Raw genomic sequence first — 10,899 nt, forward strand, 5'->3', positions numbered from 1 at the left:
CCTAAAGTGTATGAGGAAAATGGGTAATTCAACAAACTTAGTTACTTGGAGTACTTTACCTCTGCCCTCACACCTCCATCATTCTCCACGTATGCCTGCATAGTATGCATCCTCAAAGATAACAGTATGAGCTACAAATAATAATGCATGTGAAACTTTAGGGCGATTAGTATGTCTTGTGCAAAGTTAGAAATGTTTGGTTATTAATCTGTGTGGTTTTGCTAATGTGGAATGGTGAGTGGAAGTTTGCATCCAGGATTAAGAAAGCATGTGGTTGTAGTCTCATGGCACAATAATATTTTAAAATCTGAAACCATTTCTCTTTTACATTGGAGCATCAAAATCTAATATCTTTAATTATAAAACTGGCATTCCTTTAAACTTTCCCTATTTGAGTTAAAAGGCATTTTAAAAGCTTAACCTAAAATAGGCATGGGATAATGGTTTCAAGCATGTTTTCTGTATCTAATAGGTATTCTTTTCACATTTTAGATGTAATGTGTGTGGCAAAGAATTCTACGAGAAAGCTTTGTATAGAAGACATGTAAAGAAAGCCACTCATGGGAAGAAAGGGAGAGCAAAGCAAAATCTGGAACGTGTGTGTGAGCACTGTGGAAGAAAATTCACCCAATTGCGAGAATACAGACGACACATGAATAATCATGAGGGTACACAGAAAATAAGTGATTGTGTCCTTTCTGTAAAAATACTAGTATTTTAACAGATAATATGTTTAGGGTCCCCATGAGTGGGGAGCCACAAGGAAGTAGTTATGGATCATCAAGTCAACAGAAAGTAGGTTTACACTCATCCTGTTATTTAACATATTTCTAGCGACTTCCAAAAGTAGACATTAGAATCCTTCTAAAACCTTATAGCACTGGTAGTGCAAATGGATACAAAAGGTGTATTCTCAGTACTCTGTGAAGGGTTGTAATAAAAACACATTTTCAGGAGTTTCTGTGAGACTCTATTAAAGTTTTGTGTATGTGGCAAGGAATTAATATTGTGTAAAAATTATAAAAATATTCAACTTCTAAATAAATGCACCCTCACCTCTTCTCCCCTTCCCCCCCCCCCCAAAAAAAAAAAAAAAAGAGAGAGAGAGAGAGAGCAAGAGTGAGTGATTGGTTTCAAACACTTATAAACTCCTAAAAATATTGTTTCCTTTTTTTGGACTGAAATTTGTCAGTTCATTAGTTTACAGTGGAGATTAAAACCTTTGAGCATTTTGGGGACAATATGAACAGAACAGTTGTAATTAAAAAGTTTCCAATATATGCATAAGCATTTCATAAGGAAGCTCAGCATGAGACTTGGAATAATTGAATAGTCTGACTATGTACTTCTACACACAAGTTGCTATATTGTGGCAAAAATCACTTTTTCTAAACATCTTACCCATAAAGGACTGTTAATAATAAGTCTAAAATCTCATTCGCTGCTGGGATAGAAATTTAAGTGTTTGTTTACATTAAAAAAAGAAGCACCTACAATGTCCCATAATTTTCTGCCATAAATCTGTAGCAGTGGTAATATAGGAAGGTAGCACTGAAATTGTTTCTTTTGTACGTCAGTGCAAATAGCGATCATACATACATTATGCATAATAATTTTGCTATACAGTGACTTGAGGAAGAAATAGTTTCAAACTAGGGATTTCAGGCTCCGTGGAAGATGGACACACAACTTTACAGAAATTAACAAAAATCAGTGGAGTAGGATTTGGTTTAGCAAGGTGCCAGGCAGTATATTTGGAGGAGAGATGGTACCAAACGGAAAGGCAGAATGGGAGACATGGGATGTAACAGTGAGACTCTGTGCCCAAGGCACTCCTAAGGCGAGACACACAGTATGGAGATATGCTCCATATAAGTGCCTGTGTAAAGTTTCGGGCTTTTTCTATGCCTGCACAGATCCTCATTAACTGTCTGTTGCATCTCTGTGAATAGAGATTGTAGCCTCTCCAGGCCCATTTCATTACCTTTGATACCTCTCTACCAGTTAACCGAATCTGTTACTTCTACCTCTCAGATTTAAATGAAAATTTATAGTTAGACAAAATATGGTTTTAAGAAATAGAAGCTTTAAAACCTAATCTCTTGGTGGCATTTCAGAATGATATATAATGGCATGAAATAAAAAGAAACTTCGCAGAATATGTTTTCTGATATAGTTACAATCAAATAACTTGGTTAGGAGATGGTTTGTTGGAGATGTTCAAAAGCAGACTAAAAGCAAGATCCTTTAAGGGAAAATCCTGTCCAGCAATAGAATAGTTTAGATGGGCCACAAGGTTTTTGCCAAGCCTCTCCTCTTCTGATGTTCTGTAACTTACAGGCAAAGCACAATTTAGTAATGATTATGTTGTAACTCTTGACCTCTATCTATGAGGTTCAGCTATACTTCTAGGATGGGCTTTCCTAACCCACTCAGCATTGGCCTTCAAAGAACAAGGCCATGCTGAGTACTTGTGAAAATAGCCCCTGTAACCTACTATTCATTTGTATTACAATAGGACCCAAAGGCCCCAGTGCACTACAAACATAAAGTAGGAGGCTCTTCCCTCCAAGAGCTCAGTCTGGATTAACATATCTGATATAGTTGTGTATCCTTCCCTTTAGTAGACTCTTGCTCTGGGCTGAGGGGTTTTGTAGCACTCTTCAAATATCATATAATGCACTCAAAATTTGTAAATAAGATTTTATTCACGTCTCTTTTGCTCTGTGGTATGTGACTAGCAATTTTGTATTCATGGTTACCTATGAAAACAGTGGTTTTCAACACTTTTTCACTGGAGGACGCCTAAAAAATTTCAAATGGAGGTGCGGACCCCTTTGGAAATCTTAGACATAGTCTGTGGACTCCTTGGGGTCCACGGACCATAGGTTGAAAACCACTGTTCCATGGTAGCGACAGCCTTTCTCCGACCCCTTAGACATAGTCTGTAGACCCTCTGGGCTCCGTGGACCACAGGTTGAAAACCACTGTATTAGAGTGTTGTCTTTTGGGCCTGGAATTTCTCATTCTCATTTACACAGATTTACAAAAACTAATAATCTTCCTTCTCTTGTTTTGGTGATCAGGTGTTAAGCCTTTTGAATGTCTGACTTGCGGAGTAGCCTGGGCTGATGCACGTTCCTTGAAGCGTCATGTGAGGACACATACTGGAGAACGACCATATGTGTGTCCAGTATGCAATGAAGCTTACATAGATGCCCGGACGCTACGGAAGCATATGACCAAGTTCCACAGGGATTATGTACCTTGCAAAATTATGCTGGAAAAGGACACCCTTCAGTTTCATAACCAGGGGACGCAGGTGGAACATGCCATCAGTATTTTAACAGCAGACATGCAAGAACAAGAAACGGAGATTAGCATTGGCAGTGAGGAGATTGAGACTGTGGTAGTGGCAGGAGAAACAATTGAAGCTATTGAAGCTGTTGCAGCTACTGAGGAATGTACATCAGTATCCACTCTTTCTGACCAAAGCATCATGCAGGTGGTGAATTACGTATTGGCACAACAGCAAGGACAGAAAATAGCTGAAGTTACACAAGCCATTGAAACTGTAAAAGTAGAAGTGGCCCACATTTCAGAAACAGAGTGAACACCATCTCTAACAGAGAGCAAGAAGAGTGCAGTATTGTCATGTAACAAGCTAAGTATTAACTGTGAGTATTTGAGGCTTACAGTAATACTGACTTTCAGATACAGAATCTCCTATATTGAGTTTCTTGGCTGCAGAATGATATCGCACAATGCACTGGTTAAAAAAAAATAAAATAAAAGTGCAGATACTTCAGTACAGAGCAAGAGGTTGGAAGACTGATTTCTGTATCAGTCATCAATTAGTACAGAAAGGTCTAAAAATAAAATATTTCCTGTGTAATGGCAGTAAGTATCATGTTGTAAATTTTTTTATAAACTTTTACAAAGAAGCTGTGCTAGAATTGTACAGCTGTTTCAGTAGCATTTTGCTTTTGTTTTAATATGTATTTCATCAGGGTCAGTGAATGAAGTTTAAGTGATGGGTTCTGTCGTCTTTTCTTTCACTCCCCAAATCAGGGGATGTTGGACTGCTGTGGAGTGCGTGTTGCCTTGTGAAGGGCTGGAAACCTGTGGTATGGGGTCTTTTGCCTTTAGGTAGACTTGCTAACTGTGTATAAATCTACAAAGTGCTCCAGGAATTTTGCAAAATTAGCTTAAACTCCTCAGGACTGTGTGGCAGGTCAGTAAGTACACTTAAGGATTCTGCAAACCACTGTAAAATGACTTGCATAATCATGTAACTGTAACCAAATTTACTCAGTGAAGTCCATTGGAATCTGGGGAAAAAACTGTCACTGGTGAACAGTTACTTCCATAAGTACAATGGGATCAATAGGGCTACTCAAATAAGTAACTGCTCTTCAGTGTGAATAAGGGGTTTAGTCTGGCCCTATATGTGCAACGCTGTTTAATTTATTTTGCTAGTTCAGTTGTGTAAACAAAGCTTTACACTGCTTCATTGTACGTATCCAAGGCAGGCAAACTAATGATGGATGTAGAAGTCTTCTAATTTTATATTAAATTTATTTGGAAATTTCCACATGAAAAAAGTTAAGTGTAATTGAGTGCAGTTCTTTGGGAATGGGACACTGTATAAATCATCTGGTTTTCCAACTTCTGTATCATGGAGAATTGTTATTGAGAGGTGGGGATGGTGGGAGTTAATAATTCCAAAATGGGACAGACAGTAGCACTAGGACTGAATAATATGAATGTCATAATGTCATGTTAAAAACTAAATTTGTGACACACATGCTGGAAATCTCCAAAGGCCTATTATACCACAGCTATATGAAAACATGTGTAAGGCAGGCTGTTAATCCTGTTGCATCTCCTCATCTTTGTGGAAGAACTTTCAGTCCCTGTTGGTTAATGTGTTAAAATAAAATGAAGCGGAAATATTTGTTCTAATATTAAAGCAATCCCATGCAATGAAGTTGCTAGTATCTTTTTCAATGAATGTATAATTCCCCTGGCTTTTGCTGGAAGCAGAAGCCCCGCCTCTGTCTCTACCAGCCCTGCCAATCTCTCATACTTGATCAAATCATTGTATCATGGCCATACTGTTGTGTATGTATTGAGAGACCTGCCAGTCCACTTTCATGTGTATTAAAGCAACATATATGTTTGGCATATTTGAAATGCATTATCTTTCAGTACGATACAGCTCCAGATTGAAGGCAACAGAACTATAGCAATGAATGAGAGAGACCGTGTCATCCAATCCTATATGCGCACCAGGTGAAAAATGAACAACTTAAGCATGTATGTACATGAGGATAGCTGAGACCACCTTTGAGTTAGTATCCTTACATTAGTTTCAGCCTGTGTGGTGATATAATCTACTCTCATTGTGTAAGATGCATACTGAGCGTGTTTAGTTCAGGGACTAAAACAGAAGATGTAGATGGTAGTTTTGAGTTCATGTTCTGAAAGGATATAGCATAAAAGCTTGTACTGCAAAAGTATTCAACGGGGGTAAGACCACTGGTCCCTGCTAGATAAACTTAACAAATCTGGTTATGTTACAATTTTCTTGTGCGGCCTGTGAAACTGGCTTGCCTTACACATTAACAAAATATGGGGCAAAATCCCTGATAAGGTGCCCAGCTCATTTGAATTAACATTTCTGTAAATGTTCCATCGCTTAGCTGAAAGATCTCAATTTAGTAGGCTGTAAAACAGACCACTTCTGTGTATTTTGCATGCATGTAGATAAGCTGTTGAAAATCTTACTTTTTTTAAAAGCAATAACTAATGTAATTACATTGAATTACTGCCTTGGGTCTGAACTGAGCTGTAGGTTACTGTATTCCAAAGATCAAAAATATCTTCTGTGAGAACCAAACATGATGGCGATTTCATATTATTCACATACACCTTGTAACCTCTTATAATTGTGCTAGTCTCTAAATATTGCAATGGAGTAAAATTGCAGAAAACATACACTTGAAAAAATAGTGCTAGTTGTATTTTCTTGAACACTTGTATACCCAAAAACATTTTGGAGAAGCACCCTGGAAAGATCATTCTATCATAATGTAAGCTAAAAAGAGAGGTAAGTGTAACAGTTCTTATGGCCATTATAATGTGAAAAGATTTGAATAGATGGTTAGGTAAATTTCCAAATTTTCTGAGTACTAGTAATTTATGCATAAGTATATATTGATAAAGTTGTGAGGAAACATGTTCAGGACAACTATTTGTAAATATTGTTTAGAGCTTCAATTGTATATTCAGTGTGCTACCTTACAACACAATACTTGTTAGCATCTTAATTAATCCTTGGGTACCTTTATTTTTCATCCCTCTGGAGACAAAGGAGTCTGTTGAATTTAAAAAAAAAAAAGTATAATGCCTTCTGTAAGAACGAAAATATGTTTTAATTGGCGTTATGACCTGCCACTCAATAAAATTGCAGAAAGGTTGTTAGATAAACAAAAAATCAAGCCAGCAGTATGAAAGTTAAAGGCTACGGCATCTCTTGCTTAACATGTACGGTTGTGCCTTAATTTTTTTCAGAATGGCATACGGTAAGTAGGGGAGTATCATTAAACTTGCTGTTCCTGGATTTGTGAGGTTGCCTTTATTTATTTATTTTAAAGTACACCTCTTAAATTACTAGTTTGAGAGGTTACTACCCTACCACAATTTATGTGAAATCAGACCATGACCATGAGCTTTTAAGATTGTTGAAGCTAGATTTTTTGTTTATAAAAACTCGTGAGAAACTCAGTCTATTTCTGAAGTATTCCTACTGAATTCCTGGACATAGTGAATTAAACGTCTTTGGTTTGTACATTCTGCTGTTTTGGTGTTAGATGTATAAAGTTCTGGTTATTTCTGTCATTAAATAAACAGATCTTTGCCATTAATTATTCTTTTAAGCAACTTTCTTTTCAGAAAAGCGCACTCCAGAATTATATTTTTTTGTGGTATGTAGCCACAGAATTCATGTTTAATTGCAAACTACTGAAGGGGCTCAGTTACTGGATTGCAGTGAACAGCTCCAGTTTTACAATTCTGGATGGCCAGATTAACTCCTTCCTAGAGAGTTAGATCTGAAAAACATTAATCATAGCAATTTCTCATGCATTTGCATTAAAGTCTCATGAGACCTTAAGGTCACTGGCTTTTTACTATGATGTGCTGGTCCCTTACTGCCCCCCACCCTTCATTTGAAAGGGGACTGCTTTATGTTCAAGATCTTTGCATATTTTACTTAATTCCAGGCTTTCTGCTATATAATTTATGAGGCAGGACCACGGCCTGCTCTCTCCCACCCAGTTGGTTTCCCGGTTTCTTATGTATGTTAAGCATTCAGTGTGTTGGTAATTTTTGTTTTGACCAGTAACTGAAATTGTAGAAGTTGTCTGGGTAAAAGCTGGAAGTTTCCACAGTTGGGAACTAGCCCCCCCGAAAAGATGCAATAATGGCAGTGAATTTTGCTATCCAGCAAGCACTCAAGGGCTTTGGTTCAGAGGCAGAGAGGAGCAATCTGTTAGGCAACAGCAGAGACTAGTTCTGATTTGGAATGTGTTGGGGGGAAGAGTGTGAATGGAGGTTTGAATCTTGTTCCATGCCCTGTTAATCCTTGACACCAATTAGCTGCATTCCCTCTCACCTTGATATGCCAATATGTCCAACAATAGTGATCACTCGTATCATTTTGTTAATGATCAGTGATGAACTAGTTAAGATCGTCACTTAAATTGTCACCTACAGAGCAAACACCCAATTGAGATCCCACTTCTCTGTTGCATTATTTGTTTTCCTGCAGGTTCAGGCAGACATTGCTGCATCACTTTATGTGCAATTCATACTTCGGTTTTCTTTGCACTCACAGTTGCTATAGACTTGCATTCTTTTATGGTTTGTCCATTATTATTATTATTAATAAACATTTATATTGCACTAGTGCTTAGAGATCAGTGTGTAGTTTGTTAGTTGAGTAGAACACTGAGTTACAGATTGCAATCAATATTACGTGCTAGTTTTACAATTACCTTAACACGAGGATGCCAGTAGCCTTTCATACAACTGTTTGCACAACAGCAGTTGAAAACATCTACAGTGGGATTTGATTATACATGGATATTAAATGTATTCATGTTCAGACTTGTACTACATGAAGCAAGGTACAGACTCTTTGCAAATGAAACAACCCCTTTGTTCCCCTACCGATTTAGCTGATCCCCTCATAAGCAAACCCACTCAAAATAAATTTAAAAATTGTGGAACTAACATGATGTTTATCACCATCACATTGTTCACTCTGCTTGTGTATTTTATGCCTTCTCTCCTCCTGGGTCTGTCTTGTCTATTTAGACAATATTGTCACATTGTGAGAATAATCACTGGAATGACTTATCAAGAGTCATGGTGAATTCTCCCTCACTGACAATTTTTAAAATCAAGATTGGATGCTTTTCTAAAAGATACACTCTAGGAATTTTTGGGGGGATGTTAATGGCCTGAGTAATACAGGAGGTCAGATTAGATGACCACAGTGGTCCCTTCTGGCCTTGGACTATATGAAATTATGAATTGTTTCCTTGTACTTGCCTATCGGATGTCTTCTGTCTTAGACTGTAAGCTTTTTGAGGCTGGGACTGTCTTTCTGTGATGTGTGTTCAGCACCTAGCGCAATGGGGTCCTGGTCAGTGACTGGGGCTCCTATGTGCTACAGTAATACAAATCATCCAGTCTTATCTTCTTTATGCTATTGTTATCCAGGGGTAGAAGGAAATGCATAGAGAAGAATTTGAGATCAGGAAAGGAGTGAAGGATCCTGGGCAGGTGCCTGCTTTGGGGCAGAATAGAGTAGGCATGTGGTGGTGTCAATCATGGGGTAACCCTCTCTGCAGAATTTAGGCATGAAAATGGAGTTCTTAACTCATGGTTGGTTAACTGTCGTCTGCTCAGGAAATGTGCTAGATGAGGGATTCTCAACCTCGGGGTCTTTCTAGGAAGGCAGGGCAAGCCAGGCCAAATTTGAGTGAAAAGGGCATTGCAAGTTAGCACTATTGTAGGAGGGTTGATCCAGTTTTTTTTTTAAAGCAGCTTAAGTGAGGCATAATTCAAAAAAGGTTGAGAACCTCTGTGCTAGATAATTTGTTCCTAGTAGGTGAAGGGCCATGGGAGTTACACCAAGAAGATGGCACCATTTCAACAGTTTGATTCCTTCCTGACAGAGGGGAGGGAAAGGCACCCCGTTGCCTCTTCATAGAATAGAATACAGTGCAGCACTGTTCTTCATCAGGACCTGGACTGTGGTTCCTTCCCCAAGTCCAAAGGAATAAAATAAGCACTGTGGATAAGGTTCTGGAAGCATCCTTGGGGGGATTCCCCTCTCAGAAGCCATTCATCCAATTGCAGGTAAATACATATTCCTTGCCATCTCAGGTAGGCAGCCACTACTGCCAGGTACTTTGTGAATACTCTCGGCAGGACTGTAGACAAGCTGAAAGAGTACTCTGTATGGGTAGTGGTTGTAGCTCACTGTAAATGTGTCCTGAAGATCAAGAGCTGCAAATGAATGCTAAACTTCTAGAGAATTGATGATGGAGGCTAGTGTTGCTAATCAATATGAATTACTATAAACTTTAGTCATCTCAAGTCTAGTAAACTCATTTCCTCTTTCTCTTTAGGATAGAAGGAATTAGCAAGCATAGAAACCCCTCCCTCTTGAAGTCCTGAGGTGGTACTACTGTGGTTCTTAATTGACGTAAGAAATCCACTTCTTCCCTCAGTTGTTTCATGAGATGGATCTGTGAAGAGGGACAGCGACATGGGGTGGAGAGCAGGCTCTGGTAATCATAGCCTGTGCCTGAAAAAAATGGGATTGGGAGAAGGATGGTGGGATTGGCACACAGCTCTTGACTTGAATATCAAACCTCTTGATGGTAGAGAGCGATGGGGCTCTCTTGCAGAAGCAGCAAGACTTCTTAGAGGAGTAATCAACAGGTGTCTGTTGCTGATAGGAGGAAGTTCTGTCAGAAATGGCCCTGGTACCTAATTGGCTTTCTCCTCCTGGGAAGTGTAGCAATACCCAGCGCCCCCACTGTTGCCTATACTCAAGTTATATAATAGTTTATCTGCGCAAGAAGTCCATAGGTCTGGCCCTCGGAAGGGTGATCTTCAGTGGTTGTTCGATTGAACAGATGTAACAAAGCTGCCCTCCTCATGGTGATGGATGTGGCTGTTGAATAGACTGCTGTATCAGGTTTCCAAGGACTGCTTGGAGGGAAGTTCTAGCTACTTACTTGTCCTGCCAAAATGATGGCTTTCAGGCCAACCCCCACTTCCCCTGGAAGCTTGTCAATGAATGGGGATATTCTATTCAAGCTCAGTCATATTTAGTAAATATGGCTTGATAGTTGGCTATGTGCAGTTAAAGAGACACCTAGAAATAGGCCTTTCTGCTTAAGAGGTCAAGGATCTTTGTCTTTTGAGTAGCTTTAGGGGGTCCTGTTTGTTTGGAAATCCTTTTTGAGGGAGTTGGTATCTTTTGTTAGTGTTGAAGATATAGAGGCTGGAGTCTGCCACAAATCATCTCGAGGCTCTAGTACTCCACTTATTGGTATTGACAATCTGCCTGGGAGACTAGAATGCAGAATATTCAATTTTATGTGCTTTCTTTTCTACCACCAATAATCCAAGGTCCATAATGTCCACCTTTCCTTGTAATGCCTGAAAGGAGTCTATTAGCAGGAAGTTGGATGGGAGAGGATGCCACTGCCTCATACAGTGAGGATGAAGAATAAATCCTTAGTAGTTAGCTGGAAAGAGGTTAAAAAGAATTTCCTGTGGCTCATGACATCCTTTGATCCCCTCCATTCTGGG

The 10,899-nt window shown here is 39.0% G+C and overlaps 1 protein-coding gene across 1 annotated transcript in view; it reads left to right on the forward strand.

The window, feature by feature from the left end:
- ZBTB11 (zinc finger and BTB domain containing 11) overlaps positions 1-6,878 on the forward strand; it is a 29,693-nt gene extending 22,815 nt beyond the window's left edge. Inside the window, exons 10-11 of the mRNA XM_074973114.1 lie at positions 493-668; positions 3,087-6,878. Of these exons, the coding sequence (XP_074829215.1) occupies positions 493-668; positions 3,087-3,613 (703 nt within the window). The 3' untranslated portion in view covers positions 3,614-6,878. The remainder of the gene's footprint in view (positions 1-492; positions 669-3,086) is intronic.
- The last annotated feature ends 4,021 nt before the right edge of the window (positions 6,879-10,899 follow it).

Source organism: Natator depressus, chromosome 1 (assembly GCF_965152275.1).
Source record: "Natator depressus isolate rNatDep1 chromosome 1, rNatDep2.hap1, whole genome shotgun sequence".
Taxonomy (NCBI): Eukaryota; Metazoa; Chordata; order Testudines; family Cheloniidae; genus Natator; species Natator depressus.